Consider the following 25,176-nt stretch of genomic DNA (forward strand, 5'->3'; position numbering starts at 1 on the left):
AGAAATGTACCCCTCAAACTTAAGGGAAAATTCTATAAGATGGTAGTGAGGCCTGCAATGCTTTATGGTGCCGAATGTTGGCCTTTAAAAGAGAAGCATAATACTAAGTTAAGTGTGGCAGAGATGAGGATGCTCAGGTGGATGAGTGGCTTTACCCTTAGAGATAGGATACGAAATGAGCATATACGTGAAAAGGTTGGAGTAGCTCCAGTAGAAGATAAGATTAGAGAAAGTCACCTTAGATGGTTTGGTCACATAAAACGACGGCCTTGCGATGACCCGGTTAGGAGAGTAGAGGTATTAGATTTGACTTATGTTAAGAAAGGTAGGGGTAGACCTAAAAAGACTTGGTTAGAAAATATTAGGAATGACCTTTCTTTATTAGATTTAAACAAGAATTTGACTTTTAATAGGACACAATGGAGAAAAAGGATTCATGTAGCCGACCCCACGTAGTGGGATGAAGGCTTGATGTTGTTGTTGTTGTTAAATTTTGAAAAGAAAAATGATGATAGTAACAGATGCATTGCATAAATAGTCTCAATCATTTCCTCCAAATGAGATGGGGACATTCATTTTATCTCCATCTTAATTTCAAATCCAAAGCATTATCTACAAGCTACAAAACTTCCCGATAAGATAACTCATAATCATACAAATAGATATATATATATTTTATTATCATTGATTGATCATAACACCACAGCATTAATCAATCATTCCCACAAAGAGCCCACATCAATTATCAATCCCTCCATAGTCAAAAGCAACCAGCCATGGTGAATATATTATTTTATTGCTAATAAATTAGTAATAATCTTCATTTTATGTAGTTTTTTTACTATGAGGATTATTCCTTGGACTTGAAGCTTATGACTATATTTGGGATGGCTTTCTTACTGCTTTTCAAAGTAACTTTCTAGTAAAAAAAATTTAATTTTTTACTAGAAAGTTGTTTTAAGAAGCAGTAAGAAAGCCATTCCAAACGAAGGCTATGTCTACCCCATGGATAGAAAATACCTCAATAGTCCATTGCACAATTTTAGGCTTCGTTTGGGACGGCTTTATTACTGCTGCTTAAAGTAGCTTTTTGAAAGCAGTAAGAAAGCCGTCTCAAACGAAGCCTGAAAACTTGCTATGAAGAGTGAAATCAAATCATTCTTTAACTGAATTCAAATCTAATAATCTAACTTGAACCAAACTGAACTGAAATAGGTTTTAGCTCAGCTTTTGAGATCAAACAAATTGAAGAAGAAATACATTCTAATTCAGCAATAGAGCAGAAAGTAACTCAAGCTAGGTGCTACAATAATGCTGTGGAAAGGATTAAGAAAGAAACTAAGCATAGGCTAAAATACATTTACAGGAAAATAAAGACACACAAACCATGAGAAGCACTGTTATGTTGCAGGAAACACATTAAATAAAACATATCATCACATATAAACATCAGAATATATAGTTCTAAGGATATAACATCAAAGCTAAAAACCACAGTGCAATTTAATCCATTACAGATAGTTCATATTTGAGGTTCTGCATAAGTACCTAAACAAATATTCCTGAAACATAAATAAAAAAAATGTCAACAAAAATAGAAACCAGAATGAAACTGCCAATGGAGATACTTACACTTGTCTCTTTATTTACAGAAGATGTCCATTATAACCAGTTCAGATAGATTCAGAAGACATCTCCTGATATTGGCATGTCTTCAAAGCTCCAAAGCTCCATGAAATTTATCCCATCTTGAGTCATCTCAGAACCAAGAAGAGAATCAAATGATAAATCTGAGTTCCCTTCAGCGAAAGGCATGAACTTCATGTCTGGCTCAAAGGCTAACAGCTCTTCAGAGAGCTTCATGGCTGCAGCTTGATCAGTTGAAACTGCCTCGCAAGAATTGTTTTTCAGTTTCTTTAGTGGTGCAGTTTCTTCCATGAATTCAGATTTAATATCTTCAGCAATGGTAGGAGGAACTGATGTGATCTCAGGGTAATTAGTTTCATGTTCCCAGCCAAATTCTGAGCAATTCAGGGAGTTGCTTTCCTGCTCAGAGTGGAAATTTAGGATGGCTGACTCAAGCTTAAGGGGCTCCTCTCCCAGTCCTAAACTAGAATATATATTGTAATTCTCATTGTTCCAGTAGCCAAATGAGTCATTGAAGTTGAATTCATCAGAAGTGTTTGGTTTAACTGCTTTTGTTGAACTTAGCTTGTTCAGTTGATTTTGAGCAGGTTCAAGGACTACTTCAGGGAAGTTTACCTTGGCTTTCTTACCCCGAATCTTACGAGCTGCAGCATCATAAGCTCTGGCAGCTTCCTCTGGAGTGTCAAATGTTCCCAGCCAAACCCGCTCTCCCTTGCGAGGATCTCTAATCTCAGCTGCCCACTTACCCCATGGGCGCTGACGAATTCCTCTGAATTGATTCTTTCTCTTCCTTGTGGCTGGCTTATCAGCAGCTCCTGCAACCCATAGAGAATAACCAATAAGAATCAAAATACAATTTTATGGGAAAAATATTTCCATAGAGAATAATCAGATCTAGCTTCTAAAGCTCCTCCTCCTCTACTCAGATTAACTTCCTATCTTCTATCATGACACAGAAGCTTGTCCTTGCTGTTTTTCTTTTCTTAGAAGACATGCAATTATCTCTATTTCAATAATATTATGAACAGATCAACCATCAAGGATTAGTTTTTATTATTTTGCCAACTGCTCAGCCTACATATGCTGAACAATCATCAGTACATAAGAACAGATCTAATCCCAACATAAAGAGGAAGATTGCAGATCTCTATCCCAACAAAAATTCTTTGTTGGAATCAAGAATCCATTGTCAAATTAGCCGAACATCCTATTCCAAAGCTATCGATCAGATAAGGGTTTGTTTACAGAAATTTATTTGGCTAAAAATCAATAATAATAATAAAATAGTTCTATGAAGAAAATAAAAATGAATAATTAATTACATGCGTTAAAAAAAAGGGTAAGAAAATCTAGCGAGAAATATTCAGCATTACAATCAGTTCAAAAGACTCAAATCCCATAAGGTAGAGCCTCAAAGACCACACAAATATCCTATAGATACATAAAGAAGGTGCTTTCTTCCATTAATCAGAATCTTAACATCTCTAGAATGAAGATTAAATCGAGTGATGCTTCTTCACCAAAACTATCCCTACCTTGCAGGAAAATTAAAGGTTAACAACAAAAAAAGGTCAATAATTCTCCATTCTCCTACTTACCACGGGAAAAAGTCGCCGCCTTCGTGCGAAAAGCCCCGGGCCTGACCTCGATTAACTTCTCCACTTCGTCCTCCTCAGGCTCGCCCTCAAACTCCTCGAAGTCGGCCTCAAAATCGTCAACGAACTCTGCCGCTCGAATCTTCCGGCCGCCTTTGGTATTCTTCCTCAGATCCGGCCATAGATTGTGGGCGGTCACTCTCCGTGACCGTAAGCTAGGCGTCGGAATGAAATCGGATATGATCGCTCCACCGCACATCTCGAAATGGGAAATAAAAAGTCTCTCTTTCGTCTTCAAGAAGATGTGCGGAAACGATGCGGAGAGGATATGCTATATAAGGAAGAGAAGGGTTTTGGTGGAGAGAATACAGTGAAAGCGTGTGGCCAACTGGGTTCGTGCGCGCCAGGAAGCTGCGGCGGAAGACATAGTGAGCTAAAAAAAATAAAATAATATAAAAACGTAAAATCAAATCTTAAATTATAAAAATTTATTTTTTTCATTGATATGGTTTTCACTACTTGCATTAAAACATTTTATAACGGTTGAACACTAGAATATTCGTGATGGTAAAGTAGAAAAATATTTCATCTTAGCGTTGCACGAATATTCAGTTCAGAAATAGAAAGAAAAGAAATGTCATAATTTTTTACGTGAAAAATATGAAAGGAAAAACCATGGAATCACGCAAAGTTGAAAAGAATCCACTAGTATTTGAATGGGTTACATATGATTGATCCATCCTTGAAGTTGAGAACGATCAAATTACAATGGTCAATCGTCGGGTTGAAATCTAGTGATAAACAGAGATCGGATGGAAGTCCGACGACAGTCGGTGGCCGGGCCTAAATCCAACATCAATTGGTGGTTGGGCGGAAGTCCGGTGAACATTGATTGTCAGGCGGAAGTCCGTCGACCGTCGGTGGCAGGGTAGAAGTTGGGATAATCCATAAATTAACAAATCCCTGAAGATTGGGTGAAAGTCCAGTGACAGTCGGTGGCGGGGTGGTGGTCGAAGAGGAGTCTGGTGGCAAGATAATTATGATTTCTTTTAATTACCTCTCTTCCTTACTTGGTCCCCTTTCAATGAAGAATGAGGGATCTATTTATAGTTTTTGTTTTTAGTGGCATGACCAGTAAATATGGAAAAAATCAAGGGCATGTTTGAAGTGTTTTGAATGGACGACATCGTGGGTTGTTTATTGAATATTTGAGTATCTTAATGATATTAGAATTCAATGATCTTAGGCTCGTTGGATTCATCTCGTTGAGCTGCTCGATTCAACTATAAACATGTCACGTTTGAAAATTACTTGGTCATCCAATTTATGGTTTGAACCTTCCAAAGGTGCTTTGGGTCTTCAATTTGGACCTATTTTGGGCTCGGTCTGGGTCGAATTTGGTGTTGTTGGGTTTGTCTGTTTGAGATGTTCACCTCGACTGTAAGTTTGCTGAAATTGAAGTTCGGATGGTGCCATATTTAATTTTGTAAGTTTCCAACTCAATTCTGCCTTGAGATTTTTACCCGATCATGATTATTTTTTTATGATATATCAATAATAATATTTAGAATCACCCTAACTTTGATTTTAGAAAATTTTGTTAAATTGAGCATCTTATGAAGACAAGTCCAACAATGTTAAAGGTAATCTAATCCAAATCTAAATAAAGCCAAATCAAATAATTGAAGGATAATCAAATATTTATGATATTAATTGAAGGATCAAAATATCTTTAAATGTTTATAGTCAAAACAGGCAACTTGATGAGATAAATTCATCAAGACCAAGATCACTCAATTCTAATGCCATTAAAGTATTTAAATGCTGAATAAATGTGTGATCAAAAGATTTGTGAGGAGTCATTCAATGAAGTGTAATAAAATTTTGACTAAATTTATTAAAATGACCATTCTAAACTACTATAAATAAAGTTTCATTGTCCATAAAAAGGAACATATAGTTCGGACTTTAGCGTGGGATCCAATAGAGCTTCAAGGCTCTACGAATTCTAGAGCTCCATTTGAATGTCACTATCTTACCATTGGAATTGTGGAATTGAAGCACCAATCAAACTCTATTATTGGACCACCATCATTGGAAGAACCCATTCATTGACATCAGTCCATTATGTGATCACTATATGACTGCCATCATTGCACCAACAATGCCCAATTACTATAATTTTAGCCAAACTACAATCATCCGAGCATCTTCAGCAGATTATAGTCCTCCGACTTTATTCGCCTGACTACAATCCTCCAACCATCATCGCCCTACTATTTTCTCTAACCAATGTCGCCCGACTATGATCATCCAACCTTCATTGCCTAACTATGATCCTCCAACCTCTGACGTTTGACTATATATAGTCCTCCAACTTATGACACCCGACTACGTTCTTCTGACCACTATTGTATGTCTCTAATCCTCCACCCATCGTTACCCAAATTTAATCCTCTAACCACCGTCATCCAACCATTATCCTCCGGTCACCATTGCTCGATTACGATTCTATGACTATTATCACCTGATTGTGTTCCTCTGAACATTAATCATAACATTATTGTCGTCTGGCTAAATCGACATCGATTGACTTCACCACTTGCCATTGCCTATAATACTAACAGATGCCATTATTTATAAGATTGATGTGAATCATTGACAAAGATGCTAACTCTTAACATCAACATCAAGATTTATACTAGATTTCTTGATCTTTGATCTCCTTTTCTCAAATGAATAAAACCAAATAGATAAGCAAACAATCTCTTAAAGATAACTCCCATGTAATAAGCACTTCCAACTTCAAACACATAGTATGTTACGTACATTATATGTTTACTGCATTGAATCAATGCATGTCCCTTAACGAAGACCATCCTTTATAACTGACTACATACACTGTGGATTTATTTCAACTTTATGAGGCAATATTTTTTTCATTGCTTCATGTTCTCATATTAAATTTTTGCCGTATAAATGATCTTAAACCCCTTTCTTATTTTAATGTGTGCTGAATCTTCGTATAAATATTATGACAATAAAATCTCTAACTATACTGTCATATAAAAATCTCAAACTCAACACACATAATCATAAAAAACTTCATCAAAATATAAAGAATTAGAATTTGACAAAAAAAAAATTCATTAAAGCACTAAAATTATTCTTCTAAAAAGAGGGGAAGAATTAAACAAAGCAATTCCTAAGATCTATAGGCAATGCTTATTTATTTATTTATTAAATGTCTTTTTTTTTTCCTTTGATAATCACCTCAAGTTGTATGGATTTACTTAATAATTAATAGTATGTACTTAAAATTAAATAATTAAATATTTTTTATTTTCCACGTGGCTTATTAGTATTTACATTAACAGCTGAGGGCAAAATTGTAATCTACTTCATTAAGAGACATATGCATGCACCATGTTTAAACTTTAACGTACTCCAGGAAACGGACAAAGGAGAAAGCGGGGCCCACTAGTGATGACTTGTCGTCTACCGAAGGGCTGGGGAAAAAAATGGGCCCCACGAAGCTTTATCCTTGGAATCATCCCAGCTTTTATTTTTATCATTTCCGTCAGACGACGAATTTAAAAATGATTATATATAATATATAATATGAATCTATTAATCATATATAATATTAAATATTTTTTTTAAATTTTTTATTTATATATGCGTGAAGATTTTAAGTGTCCTTCCTACACATGAATTCGGCGTGGCGCCATTCAGATGAAGGTAATTTATTTGAGAGAAATATTATCATGCGGGGTCATTTTGTTTGATTTGTTCAAAAAAAAAAATAAATATAATAAAAAAAATAAAGTGATTTATTTATTTTATTTGAAATAAAATAAATGCAGTATAAAATATAATGATCATCGATTAGCTATGATGAAAAATAATGATAAACAACAGCGGATAGTTGTCAACTGAAATTGTCATAAAAATCAGAATTGTTAAAGACGATAATGGTGGCTACACCGACGATGATCAATAGTACTGCAACAATTGGCAAAGGCTGATGGCTTTGGGAATTGGCGTTGCAATGAGTGGTGGGCAGTGGATGGGGGGCTGGCGGGGACAGCGGAGTTAACTTTCGATATATTTTAAATTTTGGTTCAGAGTGAGCGAGCTTAAAATACATTAAAAATTAACTATATACTAAGCTTATAATCCATGAAATTTTTTACTTTAAACTTCTTTCTCATCAACAAATTATTAAATTTTCTAAAATTGTTGTATTTTAATACTTTATATTCACTTTGCATAAAACCAATAATCAATAAGCAAAATAATATAATAATTGAATTAAATTTGAAATTAATATATATATAATTTAATTAATGTTTAATATTCAATATCTTAAATAAGCTTTTATTTTAAGAGTTACTAAATATAAAATGATCAGATATAATAATATAATATCATACTGAAAGATTTTTTATTATGTCATAAAATTGTAAGTATGATATAGTCACATAATTAGAAAATTTCTTGCAAGAAGAATATCAATTTTTTTGTTCACATTTATTTGCTCTCACATATATATTTATGTATCTTTTTATTAAAAAAAATTCAATTAACATAAAAGGTTAATTCATATTTAGCATTTTCCATATTTCCGATACTTTGAGTTAGATTTATGATTTGGGATAGGGCTTCAAAACCAAGTCACTGTCGGGTTCGGGTTCCACACGAAACTGACCCAACACTGTTCAACCTGACAGTTTTGCAAAGGTCAGTTTTCCGAATCCGAACCCGACCCGTTTCTTGTCCGGGTCAACCGAACCCGACCCGATTCGGGCTATATTTTATTAATATTTTTATTAATTTAATTTATTTAAATCTAAATCAAATAATAAGGTAAAATTTACTTCAATTAGTTTAAAATAAATCAATATTAATTTAATTTGGACAATAATGTTTATAATTTTTTGAAATATCATTTACTTATTTCATAAAAATCCATTAAATCATCCTAAATTAATTAAAAACGGGTCAAATCGGGTTGATTTCGGATTTCCGGGTCAACCCGAACCCGACCCATTTTACAAACTGGTCGAAATCTCTAACCCTAACCCGACTCAATTCGGGTTGACCCGAACCCGAAACTTTTTGAGTGGGATCAAATATTGACACCTCTATTGAGGATAAAATAAAATTTATTTGATGTTTATTTTCTTTTATTTATATAGAGGTTTTTCAAATTATGAGTAATTTGTCAAAAAATAAAACATCGCTTCTAAAAATTAATTTGGGGCATTCCGAGAATTGAACTCGGGACCTCTCGCACCCTAAGCGAGAATCATACCACTAGACCAAATGCCCTTTACATCCCAAAGCGAGATTCATGTGTTATTTAAATATTAAACATTTCGCAATTATATGTTTTTAAAACTCTCGTTGCAAATAATAATATAAATTTTTCATTACGATATTTTAAAATATATTTACAATATAATTTTTAGTTAATTTTTGATATATTGCACCTATTTTAAAATAAAGATTTTGGTTTTATGGTTTTTTTTGGTTTTATGGTTGTTCTGATTAAACTTTCATCACTTTATGCTCTTTTTTTATGAATGATTAAAATAATTATATTTTAGAGTTTGTTTAAGATGATATAATTTTATAAAACTACTTATAATATTATTATCGATAAAATAATTTATACTCTTGCTATAAAAAGTAAAATGTTATCATAAATTTTTTTTAAAAAAATTATATAAAAAAAATCAATAAAATCTTTATATATCGAAGTGGTGATCGTGTACGAATAAAAATGATTTAACAGAAAATACTTCCACGAGTGTGAGTCGACACAGACATTTCACTCTAATTTGACGTGTAGTGTGTGAGTGTTGATCGTAAATTATTTACACTATACACATGTCTAAAAAGAAATCTACTAACATGAAACTCTTTATGAACAGCTTTTCCTTTAAGAAATTCTTAATATTGAATTAACAAATGTGAGCCGTATTAAACTTGAAAACCTAAACAAAATCAAACCAAATAGCTTTATTCAAAATATAATCCACTTCATAGGCGAAGAACAAATGTGAGTAAGCTTCTCGATGTTTTTTTTTTTTTAATATTGAGTAAACATTCAATGATATTACATTAAGCATTTTTTACCCTTTTTTTTTTAACTTTTGCATCATTCAAGAAAGAAAAAAAAATACCACATCAAATTTTAATATATTAATAACCAATATTAAAGTGTCTAAGTCAAAGCTACCTCCTAAATTTTAATATATATTTAGTAAATTTTATAATAATATTTTTTCAAAGAGCTATCTTGAGACTTAATGAGTATAATCGAGCAAGACGAGCTTAAATTGAACTCATTAGACTTTATTTGGGACGGTTTTCTTTTTGTTTCTTAAAGCAGCTTTCCAGTATAAAAATTAAAAATTTTATACTAAAAAACTGCTTTAAGAAACAATAAGAAAGTCATCCCAAATAAAACCATAAGATAATTCACATGTAATTTTCCACACCATGTTATTCAAATGGGCTAGAGTAAGGATTTTAAGGATTTCAGGCCACCAAAACATTGTAAACCCACATAAAGAATCAAAAGAAACAAAAGGGGTAAAATTTTTCTAAAGCAAGCACAATTCAGCCAACTACCATTATTACAAAGCTTTCTACATAAATTTGCCATACAATCTAAGCCAAAAAATTCTAAATATACCATTTGTGTTAATGAGCTTACTGGCAAAAATATCATGGATGCTATGATCAAATATCAAATCTCCAAGCAAGTTTCTTCAAAAAACAGACTGATTAATCAGATTTCCTCCTTTGTCAAACAACTCCAATGGCTATATCCCCCATTAATGGCACCATGATTCATCTCCTGCAAGCTTCTGCAACAAGCTCCTAATTGCCTCTGTTGGGATCGATCGGCAAGGCCTGCAAGACATTTGGAATGGAAATTCATCACTATTAAAGAATAAAGGATTCAAAAACTTGCAGATGATAGAATTTTAATGGCACAATAGCAAATCTGGATAAAGTCCGAATGAACACACCTCATTATAGGTAGAGCTGAATCAGCTCATCACTGACAACAGAGGGAGTGAGAACACCAAGATCGGTGAAAAGAAGAGTTAGATACTGAGGAGGTGTGTAATCCCTTGCATTCCTTTCAACTTCAACACCTGATGGAATTGGGACTCCAAATTCAATTGGGCGAATTGCAGGAGCTAAATCTTTCTGGTCCAAAGGATACAGCCGGGCGAACTACAAAATGTCACCATAAAAATGTCATTGGACTCGTATAACTTAAATAGATACTTCAACCCTGCAATTTAGATTGCATTTGGGACGGCTTTCTTATCGCTTCTTAACGCAGCTTTTAAGTATAAAAATTAAAAATTTAAACTATAAAGCTGCTTTAAGTAGTAGTAAGGAAGCCGTCCCAAATGAAGCCTTAAGTAGAGACCAAAAGAAGAAATTAAAAACTATTAGGTGTGCTCAGATTTGATATTCATTGGCTGAAAAAATATTTGAAGAACAAATTACAGAAGATAACAAACACACAAAAACGGTCACCGAATTCAAATTTTTATGAATTTGAATTCCCAATAAACAGGAGTAGGATCCTAATTTTAGTCAGATGTAGTTAACTCCTAAAATTAACTTTGAGAGTAAAAGAACTGTGTAATCTTTAGTATAATATACTTGAGTTCTTTCTTTTTTTAAATAGATTTAAAAGGTTGTGATACCTTATAACTTTCTGCAGCCACATAAACAGGTTTGTTCATACAATGAGCCACTAATGCAATTTGATAAGTCCCCATCATATTGATGATTCCTCCACTTTCAACAACACCATCAGCACCAACAAATACCATATCAACCTCATCCATGGTATACGCTACAGCAGAATCAATTAGTAGCTTAACAGGAACACCTAGCTGCGCAAGTTCATTTGAGAACCGTAAACCTGTTCTATCTGGTCTTCCCTCTGCAAGTGAAGTTACAAATTAAGACATTTACAAAGGAGTAACTTTGAATAAGAGAAAAAAAATAATCCCTGCAAAGGACCTGTACATAAAACTCTAAACATCTTTCTATTAGATGCTGCCAGTTTCAGCACTTCCAGCACAACTCTCGAGTAGCCATGGACAAGGATTGTAGAGCCATCAAAAACAAAATCTTGACCAAGCATTGCAATGGTCCGACGAGCCTGCAAAATGGATTTCGATGTCGATCTTTCAATCTACAATTATAAGGTGAATCCAGATGTAAATAAAATACCTTCAAAGAAATTTCTCCAAATTTCTCTCCACGCTCGATCAAACGAAGTTTTGCAGCATTGAAGTCCTCATACTCCAATGCAGAAGTTCTGGTCACATAGCGCATGAATAAATCACAGCCAGCTGACAGAGATATAGAGGTTGTATCCCATGACTGCAATGTTGAAATCAACATGTCCACAGAGGAAACAATGAAATGCCAAATCACAAAACAGTACAACAAAAGCTGCTAAGCTGATATGAAAATAATATATATGTTGAACATGAAAACATTGAGCCATCAATCTGATATTGACAATGTAGGTATCAGTGTAGGAGCCAAAACAATTATTTAAGAACAGGAATGATCAGTTCAGTTTAATCTCAAAAAGGAAACCATCAAATGTCTGGTCTGAGGACCTCCATATGAAGAATGACTTCAAGCTTTGAATATGAACCATAACATGTCAAACAACTAGACATATGAACAATGTTTCAGACAAGCCATTAAATGGCTATCTCATTTTCTACTTTCTAAACTAAATCTGACGCTTGGAGATCTCTTGGCACACCTCAACATTAGTTGGACGGATTACATACAAACTCAAATTATGAGAGCTATGTCGACTCAATTTTTAAATCGAGTCGGATCAAGTAAATTAAATGGAATCGATCGACTCAATTTAACTGATTTAATTTGCTCGATTCAACTTTAATTTCATTAGCTAGAATTGATCGAGTCAAATTACATCAAATCAGCTCGATTGAGTCGATTTGAGTCAAATTAAAACTAATTGAGCCAAATAGAACCAAATCATGTTCAAATAAGCTACATTTAACCTATATGGTTCAGCCATTACCCATTCCAGCTTTCAAATAACTTGCCTCAGCCATCTAAAACCTTTCTAAATCAGTTCACCCACGCAGGGCAGCGTCGGTCATTCTGAGCCTTCAAGGGTAAGGAAAATCATATCCTAGTTGTTCATTTGTAACAGAATAGGAGATCCATTGCCTTTGTAGCCACTTCCTGACTTTTTATACTTGATAGAAAAAGACAATCGTAGAGGGAGGGTCTTCTTTTGGTTAGGAGAAATGAAGAAGAAGAGAGAATGAGACCTTGGATTTTTTAGGGGAATTCGTCTGAGGAGGTGATTTTCAGCTGGGAGTAGAGAACCAGAGGCAATTGCCTGGTTTGAGCTAAACCGAGCAAGAGCAGATGCTTCTTCATCCTTCTCATTTGTCATTTTCTCTTTTTGCTCCATACAACCAAATATGATGAGAGGGCCACTGAAATCTCTTCTTCTTTCTCGAATATCAACTCCGATGAGTTGGTAGTGATGACAACTCTGTGACAACCCAAGCACCATGAGCAGTCACTGATTTTATTTTTAATTGCTTTCGTCTCTTCCAGACTACTACAATCAGTCACCAATGGACAATAGCTCCGACAAGGTAAAATTCTCAAAAACTTAAAAAAACCTAGGACTATTGGCCTTCATGGTTGTGTGTGACGATCCTAATCAACCCTAGGTTATTTAAATCACCTTTACCTTATGATTTTCTAACCTAATCTTGGTTGCTCGCTTCCTTAATCCATGAAAATCCAAAGATTTCCAACGGATAGTTCACATTCAAGAACTTAAATAAGAGGGGAATAAAGCATTAGGTTATTGAATTCAAATACGATACCCGCTCTTGTATGATATTACATTCATGCTAAACCTAACCTTCCACCTACATCAAGGCTCAAGCCCCAAGTTTCATCGTGGCCATTGGACTTCTATCCATGGTTTTTAAAATCGGACTAGATCAGACCGGCCAGTTCAACCGATTGAACCAAGAAACAATCGGGCAGTCAGTTGCATCAGCTACGATAACCGCATGCAACCAGAGGAAAACCGTGGTTCAACTGCTAAACAGATGGATCATACTGGTTTTTCAAAAATCATACGGTTTAAAATAGTGAATTCTCAGCCGTTGATTTCAAATCAAATAATTAAAGTCAAAGAAATATATTCCTTAAATCCTAATAACTAATCTCATTCGCTATTCATCTTCTTCTCGTTCTCATCCCTTGCTCTCTCTCTAGGCCGAAACTTCTCCCCCATCCTTGTCCCCAATATTTAATTGCGTTCCAAACATAAAGCCTCTCCCATTGGAAAGAATTCAAGCCCTTTCATATATGTAACCTCCAATCTTCCTTTTAAATCCTTTCCAAAGTTAGAGGATTAATTAGGAAAACAACCACCTAATTTCCCTCCCTCCCTCCCTCCCTCCACCATTAAAAATCTGAACCCTATTTTCCCCACCTCCCTCTCTAACCTAACCGGCCCTCCCCTAACCCTAACTCCACCAAAATCTGAACCTAAATTCTCCCAAGCCTCCTCCCTTGGCCGGCCACCTTCCCATCCCTTCTTCTACTTGGATTCCTTGGAGAAACTTCTTTCTCCCAAGGAGAATCCTCAAGGGCAGCAAAAGAACATCTTCCACAATACTTCAACGCCATGTATCTTGTGCATGGACGATCCCGAACTCGACTCCGGCTTCGTTTACAACGAGCAATGCTTCGTGGACATCCTCCGATCATCCTTCTTTGAAGTCAATCCGGAGGTAGATAATTCTGTCGAGGAATACTTGGAGCGCATCATATTCACTCTTTCGGAAGCCATCGAAGAACAACTTTCCACCGTTCAATGGAAAATCACCACCACGCCAAGACAAGGGTGAACTTTTTCCACCTCCTCAATCCCCTTCCTATTCTTGATGTAGAACTACATGCTAAATTGGAAACTTGCACAAGATAGTTTAAGAACAATTTCAGATTTTAGTTATTCGTGATTAAAACAACAAGGTAAAACTTATAAATGGTCAACTCCGTTAGGCTAAGCCACACAAGAGACTAAGCTAAATCAAAACACATAGGAAAATTAAAACATTGCATGTGTAGTTTCCAACTTAACCAAGACATAACAATGAGATCTAATAGCAAAGAAGTAACAAACCTACGATTACTAATGGATGACGATTAGTAGACACAATCTCTTGCTTGAACAAATCTCAAAAAAGTAAGTATAATTTGAAAGTAAGTGAATCAAGAAAGAAGATCACCTTCCCGGAGAGTCGTTGGAGGAATACTTGGAGCGCATCATATTCACTCTTTCAGAAGCCATCGAAGAACAACTTTCCACCATTCAGTGGCAAATCACCACCACGCCAAGACAAGGGTGAACTCTTTCCCCCTCAATCCCCTTCCTATTCTCCTTCAATTGTGGTCATGTATCAAGCATAAAAAATATTGCAAAGGTCTCCACCAAAGCTTAGTAAACGTAGGGAATGTGTGTTGGACTTCTATGCATCTAATCTCGTTGTTAATCTAGGGATGTTATTGAAAATCCTCTATATTTGCTTATGTTTCATTTTCTAATTGTTTTGTGATCCTAACTATTATTGTGTGACTTGGCCTAAGCTAAGGCATCCCCCTTTCTCGTTTTTTTTATTTTCGATAAGCGGCTAACGTTTTAATTCTTATTGCTCTTACTTGAAAGCGTGCAAATTCTTTTATCAATCATGTAAAGCATTCATAGTTATACATCAAAGTGCTTGTAAAAATTAAATAATTTCAGGATTCCCAAACTCAATCCACAAGAAGAACCAATAGGAAAAACCAAATAAAACCTATTTTAAATTGATGAAAGATGGAAGAAAATAGCAAGATACAATAGATCTTCAATTAGAGAGGAAGATCCGGCTCTCCGATTCAATTATTTATGATGTTTAAAATTTGCATACCAAGGGTTTTATGACTGAACAAAGATCAAAAGTAATAACCATTTTTCTATGCAAGTCAGTTTTTAAGGATCCTATAGATCTTAAGATGAAGGATGTTTTTGTACCAAACTTAGTAGTTAGATCCTTCAAATAAAAATAATCATCACCAAACCAGTCAGTTTGTTTTATTGTTTCCAAGCTTGTTCTATTAAGAAGGATCCGTATTCAAATTAAAAACTATATGTAACTGAACATTGGAGGGTCATAGCAGGTTATAAACATAATAGCATGAGTGCGTCTAAAAGCTCCCGGATCCATTCTGATATCACTAATATGCCCCCACTAATATCTTATTTAAAACACCTAATATATATCAAGTTATTTTCAAAAATGAATTAAATGTTTTACAAGATATACCAAAATAGAATATCGGAAATATTTATTTCAAGAAATGGTGATAGGCTTCAGGTTTAAACGAACAATATATGGCACTTCATGATATACTTCTTACATAATAGTTGAGATTCATGGTTTCTGTTTATATTCTTGAAGAATTTTTTATGAAAATCTATACGCCTTAAACAAGTTTTTGAGGAAGTTCTTATCCGACTTAAGACACGTTTCAACTCCAGTAAATGGATGGTTACATGCATGTGTAGATGGCCTATATGGGGGAGAAGCATGTTAATCATGCGATGTGGCGAATACATTACTTAAATATGTACACACTGAACCGCATGACTTCAATTTATTATCAAATTCATAAGAACTCCAACAGAACCAATTAGAGGCAGCCTAGGATGGTTAGGCTTCCTTGATCATCACCTAGAGTTCATGATTTCAAATATGAAAAAAGACTCTTTACAATACAATTGTAAGGCCGTGTAATTGAACCTGCCATCGGATGTGCATTGTCAGGTGGCCTTACTAAGCAAGGCTCTCCTAAATAAAATAAAAAGCTAAATGTAAAAAATATGAAATGAATATTCGTGCAAGGACAAATCAATCTCTAAATGAACAAAACTGTAGCTAAATAAGATTCATAGGATAATCTAATGTCAAAATTTAAAAGCCTAATCTCAGGAAAATAGATAACAAAAAAGGTTGTCCCTCAACTAGGAATCTTCAATTGGTCAATTATTTTGAATCGGTAAGGACGTTGTACTCTATATCATTATTGCGACTATAGTTCAGCACTACACTGGTGGCTGTGTGAGGCAAGACATCCTTTATTTTCCTTTCAAATTATGGCATCATGATCTTTCATAATGTTTATGCCAAGTTGGAATGCCTTTAAATCCTGACATTGATTGGTGATATCTACTGAGAGAAGAAAATTATTGGTATTTAGAATCTTAACAAAGTTGCTACAAGAGGGAAAGTTCAAATCACATTTCAACACCTCAGGCGGCCTTGTACGGGAGGGAAAATTCAAATTAAAATAGTTGATGAGAAAATTTTAGAGTTGTGAAGTGAAGGCCGATTTTTCCAATTTACAAGTAAATTATAGTTTAATTTATATAGGATGGCTTTGTCACATTAGGGGTTTTGGAAGGTTGGGTGGGTATAATCAATGTACGAAAAGTACAAGAAGAATGTTGATGGACACCACCAACAAAAAGAAGATGACCAGCTGTGATGTATCCATGCAAAGAGAGTTTTCCCATTGACATCTACCATACAACTCAAAGACAAGAAGTCCATCCTAAATTACAAGTAAAATTTGATTAAATGTACAAAATAGAGTAACCGAAGGGGATGACTATAAGTCCAAAATTTAATATTGGACACATGCTCATATAATGATGATCCTATACCAAAATCTTAGACTAGTGCGGTATGATGAAGCCTCTTATTCCTTGATAGTTTGTGGCTCCAATGGCCACTAACTATGGCTAGTGAAGGACTTAATGCATTAATGCAACAAATTCAATATTAAATTGCATCACTTCCCATTCACTTCAAACATGTATCTAGTATATATAAGCACATGTATTTGGAAGTTAAATGCCTCCGAATTTCAATTGAGGGCTTTATTAAAAGAGCGAGTGAGTGCCCATTTGTTTTGGTTGAGTCCCAAATCTTTATATATAATCTTGTCATATTCCAAGCAACAAAATCCCCCATATTCTCTCCATTCACTCCAAATCATTGAGCTACATCAGCAAACACATGAATACAAAGCAACCATTCAAATTAGATGATAAACTAGCTGAAAAGAAAAAAAATGAGATGTGTTGAGAGTCAAATGAGAATGAATCCATGCGAGCTAGGGTGAATCAAAGATTAAGGCCACTACCAAAAAGTAGACCAAAAGACATTAATGTCTTCAAATCAAAATCAATATCTAGAGATCAAGAAGGACGTTGATTACCAAGCATAAAGTAGGTCGGTAAAAGCAAATGGGCCGAGTAGTAATAGAATCAAGCAAATGATTTGACCTCAAAATCTGAGTTGAAATTTTAGATCATAGATCGAAGATCACTTAAAGATTGAATTGACTTTTTGCTCAAATTGAGCCTAAATAGAGTCAAACAAGTTGAGCCCTGAGCCAATTAAGATTTAATCCTAAATCAGATCCATTTGCCTCAAACTATAAGTGTGTGTATGTGTGTGTATATATATACAATAAAATATAAATTTTAAAATTAAGGGATATTTTATATTTCAAGTTAGCATGATTCAAGCTCAAGGCAACTTGAAATCGACCAAATTGAACTGAGATGATTTGAAATCAAATCTATTTGAGCTGAGAGCTGGTTTTGAGCGAACTTATATGATTTCGATCCGATTTTAAAATAGTATTAAATGTGTTTGAAGAAGATTCTTAACATCCATACCCCAAAGCGGTGAAAATTATGAAATTTTGATTAGATAGAATAAGAGAAAGATTGGTTGCATTGGCCACAATAGAAAATTTTTAATCTGCCCAAGGCCTGCTTATGAAACTATTGGAATTATCTCTATTATGAGTCTTCTTCAAACATTCAACTATAGAAATATCTTCCACAAATTTACAAGAAGTAACCAGAAAGGGTGCATGCTAACTTTTAAGAAAGATCGAACGTTAAGTCGGTCATGGTTCATACAAAATGCCATTGTATACGTAATGACTATCAACTACAACTTAAACAACAAATTGTAAGCAATGCGAAAGCAATGTTTCTTGCCTAAATCGTACTGAAGAACCCTGCTTAGTTTGAGGAAAAAAACTTGTCAAATATCATTGGCAATTCCTATTATGCTCCTAAAAGTCTACCAAAAATGAGCATTGCTCGTAGATCTGCAAAAGCTTTGATATTTAAAAAGGAAAAATCATAAGTGCAAGCAATAGCATGATGTCCGGCTCTATTCTGCCCTTTTCATCTATCAATCAACATCACAGGACTTCCAGTAGCATACTTACAGATAGTGATTAACTATAAGCTTTCTCATGGGCAAATTAATTCAACTCTCGTAAGACACTATGCATTAGGAAGTAAAAAATCAGTACATTTTATAGGAAATTATGAGAAGAATGTGAAAAAAAAAAAAATCTTGGCACATAACTAAAAAGCAAGATTTAAAGATCTACAGTATCTGAACCGAAACAATTTGCAGAATAAATTATCTCTAAGCTTCACCTTGAGCGTGTCGGATGCTTTCTTGAGCTCGATCTCGAGTTCCATCATGGTAGTGGCCTCGCTGGAACGGATAAAGGCCGCAAGGGCCATAATCGCCGCAACGGCTTCCGCCAAGTCAGGTTTTTTCCTCCAATAATTGAACTCATCGATGACACTGAAGGCTTTCCCACTGCCGGCAGCCCTGCTCCCTCCCGTAGCCGCGATCTTAGGCAAAACCTCAGGCACCGCCGCGTTTCGTGTAACAGCGGCCTGGGCTTGTGCTAGCCAATCGCTGGTGACAACAGCGTGGTGCTCTGCCCTTGTCTGGTAGTATGCAGAGATTCCATGATCCGTGCTAGGGTTAGGGTTTGGGAGATTGTTTGGCTCCATGTCGTCGCTGGAGAGGAGAATTTGCTGGTGAGGAGGAGATGCTTGAGCTAATTGCCGCTTGTCAAGGACAAAAGAAGCGGATCTTCTCCACATTTCCGGTAGAAAGTATATAGACAATGGGAATTTCTAGCTTTCTGAAGTGGGAGACGAATTCAAGAAGGGAAAAAGAATTCAATTAGCGATATTAAGGTGTTACTGTGGGTTAATCGCTTTTTACTTTCTTGAGACGTCGGTGGAGAGCTCGCCAAATCTGCAAATCATTTGAGGTGTTCCGTGCTTTTCTTTTTTCGGAGAGATATAACCGATCTTTAAAGAAGTTGTTCAATCACATCTATACTCGGCGCATTCTTCATCCCTGATAAGTATAATTATAGTTCACAATAAAATTTTTTTTGATCATTTAAGTCAATTAAGATAAATTCACATACACATAACATATTTAATATTTAACCTCAAAACCTCTTCGTTGATAGTCAAAACTCTCAACCAACAGATCAAAATAAATTGTGTAATTCGCAATAGTGATTATGTAGCAAAGTTTTGATGCAATCGTTTCGTTTTCATATTTGACTTGTTGTTAAAGGTTAATAAAACTAGTGCTTTTTATTGTGAAAGCCAATTGAGTTTTCAATTCATCATTAGAAATAAGAGAAATTTGAACGTCAATAAATGTTATATTCCCCTTCGTAACCTCACAATTAGGTGACAAAGTTAGTTCCAAAGAAGTCAAGGGTGAGTCATGAGAAGTAATAACCAAACCGTCAGATGAATCATTCAAAACAATCTTGTTAATGCCACACACTTCCATGTTGAAAGCTTCCTCAACATGGCAAGAATCAGGAACAATTTTCACAGGATCATTCTCAACAACAACATTTGAAACAACCACTTGGTTAATAAACAGTTTATAATACCATCACAATGTTCTTGGATAGAACACTCCAAATCCACAACATTTTCATAAGCAGGAACAACAACAGGAAAAACCACTGGGACATCTGAAACCAACTCTATCGAACACCCCACATCACCAGTAATCAAAATTCCATTTTCCAAATGACCCGCATCAACAACAACCACATTTTCATGCAATGAAGAATCATCGCAAACATTGCCTTGCACATTATCATGCACAACATTAGAAAGCTTATCACCTACATTAATGGATATGGGGTTAATAGTAGTAGTAGTAGTACTATTAACAATATCGGGATTTGAAAATCTACAGTCCTGTTTCAAGTGCCCCAACGATTTGCAATAAGAGCAATAAGAAGGTAAATCTTCCATAATCACAGACTGAATAAATCTCAAGTTTTCGAGACTAACCCACACCTTATTTGGGAAATGTTTGGTGAGCGACAAAGGGTTGAGATCCTGTTCAAATGGTATTATCTGTTTTTAGAGGTCTGTCAAAGAGGGAACCAAGATCATGAAGGATTCGTGGAGAAAAGAGGTGAGGCCTAAGGTTGGGAAATGAAAGCCAAATCAGAATGATGGAGGACTTAACTTCAATATCAAAAGTAGGAGTCCATTTGAACAATTTCATAAAGCAGATGTTCACAAAGTAAAAATGACGAGCAAACATTCTACAATAATCCAAGTCACTGAAAAGCTTAATCAGCAGATGCTTCAGATTGAAGACAGTAACCAATAATTAACTAATAAGTTTGAGGTTGAAGAAAAATTTTTTAATAGCATCAAGCGAGGGTCTACAACCAAGAAATTTTCCAACCAAAGCGAACTCATAGGGGACAGCAAGCGCCTGAATTTCAATTTCCAAAATCCAGAGCAATGGTAACCCATGATGAGAGGTGATTTTGAAGTCAAGGAAGTTTGGGGATGGAGAAACACCAGTAATGCATCTCTAAAGGAATGAGGCAAATTTTTCCCATTCAAAAATTCAAGATAAACTAAACAGCTAACTGCCAGTATCTAAAAATCGGGGCGGAGAAAAACCAAGCTAGAAAAAATAAAACCAGCACACAAAACTACTAAGGGAAGGAAAGAAGAACTTCCCTGAGGGCGAATCAAACTCCGGAAGCCTCGAGCAGGGCGGCACGAAGGAGAGCGACGTTGGTTGGAAAACCCCAAGCGGAGCAAAATATTGTGATGTTGGGCTTGTTGTTATTCTTAATCGAACTTATTTGAATCATTTTGTATTTCCAAATAGGTTTGAACAATGTTCACTGAATATTCAATTATGAATAAAAATCAAAATATTTCGATTAATGTCTAACCAAGTTTTGATCAATGCTTGAACATTTGATCATTATTAAATAAAATATTGAGTTATTATGTTGCACTTCCCACAACTTTTAGGATTGACTTATTTATATCGTCTTGCTATGTATAAAAATGTCTATTCTTATCATATTTGTAAAAAATCATTATACATACTAGATCATATATATATATAGCTGAGGGTGTAATAAAAAATTATTTGATAATTTGAGTTATTTGCAAGGTTGTGAAAATCATATCGAATATAAAACTGAAAAAAATATAGTATAAAGATTCAATTGTTCGACTGGAGTTGAACCAGATATGTAATAGATATTAAATTTATTTTAATGATATAATAATGATGTAATAATCATGTAATAATATAAAATTCAAACTAAAAAATAAATAAATTCATACAAATATAATATATTCGATAATTCTAAATTTAAATATTCAATCATTAAAATTACTTCACATTTAATATAAAATTAGTTCACATATAAGTTTATAAATTAATATAAATAATTGCTAACTTAAATTTTTATATTTAAATATGATTTAGACTTTGTTATCTTTATAATTAGCACATTTGAGCCCCAAAAAGAAACATAAGCTCTTAGAGTATCTTTGAGATAGTATGAAACCTTTAGGCTTTGTTATAGTAATATAATTTTAGATTGTTGGAGTTAGATCATCAAGTTGAATCATTTGAACTATAAACAATTAATTAATTTGTTGAGCTATTTTTACCTCCTTTTTAATGTGTTATGATAATAGGCTTCAATGAAGACTCTTAAATAAGAACCTTATTTAGCATTAGATATCTATAAAATCTTCTAAATTAATATGTTCTAGAGATATTGTACATTCTAAGACTTATAACGTATAAGATTTTTAAATCAGTTAGGATATTTTATATTACTTGTAATGATGGGGATTTTAATAAGGTCCATATTCAAAGTTAAGTATGTTAACAAAGAGCTTTCACGAGATTTTGAGTAGAAAAAGTTAAGACGGCAGAAATTTCAGCGAGCGAATGCAGAAATTAGGGAGGAGGAATCGCTCAATCGCATACGAAGCGTGCGGGTCGAATGGCTCGGTTAGAGCACGGGGGAGGAATAAAATGCTGTTTCTAGCAACGGTTAAAACCGCTATAATAAAATAGTTCTAGCATCAGTTAAAATCGCTGTAATAAAGCAGTTCTAGCATCGATTAAAACTGCTGCAAATACCGCTATTAAAGGCTATGAAAACTTCATGTTTTTAGTAGTGGGATCTTATCCAAATTAATTAAATAGCTTTTAAGGCCTTTATACCAACATGACTTTTAATAGGTTTTTTGCTTAGTGTAGTTTAGCCAAGCTCCTTAAAGCGCCAACACAAAGTCTTCTTGGAGGATATAGTACATGATAGGAAGGGTTATGAGAAATTCCTTAAAGAATTAGTGCTACCATAGAATGTCAGCATATGGTGTTGCCCCCATGAACTTAAAAATATTGTGGGAAAGGTCGGAAGAATTTCAAAAAAAATTGATCAATCTTAAAATGTTCATCAGAGTATTATTCAATGAATTTATCTTATAATTCAAGAGGTCAGATCAAATTCATCTGAGATTGATTGCACCTTGATTGAGATGTGATAATTTTTGCATGTTTTCTAGACTGCAATTGCATGTTTTATATAGAAAATTTGTAAAAGAAAATCAGCGGATGTACGTTGCTTCAAACTAATATTGCCTTATTAAAACCATGTTAGAAATGCCCCTTCCCTTGAATATTTGAAGATTATGATTTTATTCCCTTCCTTTGTTGTAAATCATTGCTTGTCTGCCCGAATTTTCTTTATAATGACATACTTTTTCACATTCATCTGAGGTTTCGCTTGGGACGAATTTTTTACTGTTTTTTGAAACATTTTTTTGTAATAATTTTTTAATAAAAAGCTATTTTAAGAAGCAATAAAAAAGCTGTCCCAAACATAGTTTAAATTCATTTGAGTTTGATGAGAGAGAGAGAGAGACTTTTATTTTGCATCTTGGATACTTTGAGTACCATTTCCATATTTACAACTGGAGAACTTTACAAAAATTGGAACAGCAGAAGCAAAAGGATCGAGCTGCTGCTTACTTAGCTCCCATCTTCAAACACCTTCTTAATTTTGTTTGCCTGTTGCACAATAGACGCCATATATCTGTAGATCAACTTGAAATTATACTCCCAGTGTTGTTTAGCCTCTTTATCTCCCTACTTACTATAAGAGCTTCAGTTGATAGGTTCATGGACTTGTAATCCAGACCTTTCTCTACTAAATCTTCAAGCTTTCCTGTAACAATGGAAAATAGAAGATAAACAAGCAAGGAAATAAGAGAAAGGACAACTAGATGATGATGCAAAAGATTTTATTGCTTTCTACCATCTTCTTCTTGTTGCCAAGACAATCTTGGTCCTTCATCATACCCTTCACAGATCAATTCCCCTAGCTCATCTCTGTAACATATTACACCAGTCTCCTTGTCCTCAAATACCTGCTTGCTGAAAGTCTGAATCAGCCCTCTCAAATAATATATATGACATGTTTAAGAGGGATTAAGTTCACCTTGTCAACTGGGTTGAATTTCTTCAGAGAATTTGGTGCAGTTTGAAGCAGGACATGGTGGTTTGTAGGTTTCAGAGTTCCAGGCATCGCCTGAGAGTTCCTGGCCATCGCCGGAGAGTTCATGGCCGTTACAGGTACGTTTATATTGGGGAAGAAACGTTTGATCGCCATGGAACTGTGCTGTGATCTCTGTTAAGAGGGAGAGGAGGAGGTGGAATTAGGAGCTGGTTCTCATTAATAAGATCAGCAAGGTAGTAGAAAGCTGACTTGTTTTTAATTGGCTTATTGCATAGTTTTTGTTGATAAATTGGTGGATTAAGGGGGGCTTATAATTTAATTAGAGGTAATTGATTCATGTAAGGCACTTCAGCTGATTGGTTGAAGGGTTTAGTTGGCTAATCAAGGCTTTGAATAATTAATTTCGTATGTTTAGATGTTAAAAGTATTATTAGCAGATTATAAAAATAATTAAACAGACTTGGCCTTAATTAACCTGATAAATATTGGGCTTAATTAATGATTTCTGCAATAAAAAAAGTCTTGGGAAACTTGTTTTAATCGCCCATCTGCTTTGCAATAAAAACAATCAGTCAAGGTGCTCTTCGCAATAATTTGCATATTCAGAGCTTAATTTAATTTGGAATAATTTTTTTATTGTTTTCTAAAATAATTTTTTATTATTTTCTAAAATATTTTTTTATTATAAAACTTTTTAATTCATTTTTTTTTTAACTAGAAAGTTGTTATCTTGTGGTTGACATATTTTTGAGATGATGAACTTGAAGATAGAGTGATCAAATGTCAATGATGTTTGTAAGAAAATAAATTATATGTATAATTTGTATGTGGATATGTGTTTATGAAGTACTTACTAACATATATAATATATTTTTTTATTTGAGTAAGCATTACGGTTAGTCAATCTAATAGGGTAGTATAGTACGAATGAGTTGAGAATAAGTTGGAGCTAATTTGAGTTTGGCCTGCCTCCCAATGGCATGCATAAACAGGAGCATGAGCTTTGGTTGAAATGAGCACTTTCCCCGCGGAATTTCAGTATTCCGGCTAATTTTTTCCCTGCCGGTATAAGACGCGTATGAAA

The 25,176-nt window shown here is 34.4% G+C and overlaps 3 protein-coding genes and 1 non-coding gene across 5 annotated transcripts; all 4 read right to left on the bottom strand.

Annotated features, from left to right (window-relative positions):
• Positions 1-1,301: 1,301 nt before the first annotated feature.
• LOC110092963 (ethylene-responsive transcription factor 1-like) lies at positions 1,302-3,618 on the bottom strand. Of its 2 annotated transcripts, XR_002302650.2 has the most exons (3): positions 3,246-3,618; positions 1,633-2,462; positions 1,327-1,562 (listed from the first exon to the last, which is right to left on the bottom strand). XR_002302650.2 is itself a non-coding variant. In XM_020817685.2 (2 exons), the coding sequence occupies exons 1-2, from the start codon at positions 3,499-3,501 to the stop codon at positions 1,684-1,686; spliced, it is 1,035 nt and encodes a 344-aa protein (XP_020673344.1). In that variant the 5' UTR covers positions 3,502-3,618; the 3' UTR covers positions 1,302-1,683. The 2 variants fall into 2 exon arrangements, 1 of the variants encoding a protein (XP_020673344.1); XM_020817685.2 differs by having other exon boundaries at positions 1,302-2,462.
• A 4,886-nt stretch (positions 3,619-8,504) lies between these two features.
• On the bottom strand, positions 8,505-8,576 carry TRNAP-AGG. The gene has a single exon. It is a non-coding gene; the product is annotated as a tRNA-Pro (tRNA).
• Positions 8,577-9,832: 1,256 nt separating this feature from the next.
• LOC110092965 (translation initiation factor eIF-2B subunit alpha) lies at positions 9,833-19,522 on the bottom strand. Its single transcript, XM_020817687.2, has 6 exons — positions 18,889-19,522; positions 11,520-11,672; positions 11,307-11,448; positions 10,985-11,226; positions 10,289-10,499; positions 9,833-10,169 (listed from the first exon to the last, which is right to left on the bottom strand). The coding sequence occupies exons 1-5, from the start codon at positions 19,348-19,350 to the stop codon at positions 10,293-10,295; spliced, it is 1,206 nt and encodes a 401-aa protein (XP_020673346.1). The 5' UTR covers positions 19,351-19,522; the 3' UTR covers positions 9,833-10,169; positions 10,289-10,292.
• Positions 19,523-23,448: 3,926 nt separating this feature from the next.
• LOC110092973 lies at positions 23,449-24,339 on the bottom strand. The gene is made up of 3 exons (XM_020817696.2): positions 24,075-24,339; positions 23,892-24,003; positions 23,449-23,801 (listed from the first exon to the last, which is right to left on the bottom strand). The coding sequence occupies exons 1-3, from the start codon at positions 24,243-24,245 to the stop codon at positions 23,677-23,679; spliced, it is 408 nt and encodes a 135-aa protein (XP_020673355.1). The 5' UTR covers positions 24,246-24,339; the 3' UTR covers positions 23,449-23,676.
• Positions 24,340-25,176: the final 837 nt, after the last annotated feature.

This window comes from Dendrobium catenatum, unplaced genomic scaffold (assembly GCF_001605985.2).
Source record: "Dendrobium catenatum unplaced genomic scaffold, ASM160598v2 original_scaffold_161204, whole genome shotgun sequence".
Taxonomy (NCBI): Eukaryota; Viridiplantae; Streptophyta; class Magnoliopsida; order Asparagales; family Orchidaceae; genus Dendrobium; species Dendrobium catenatum.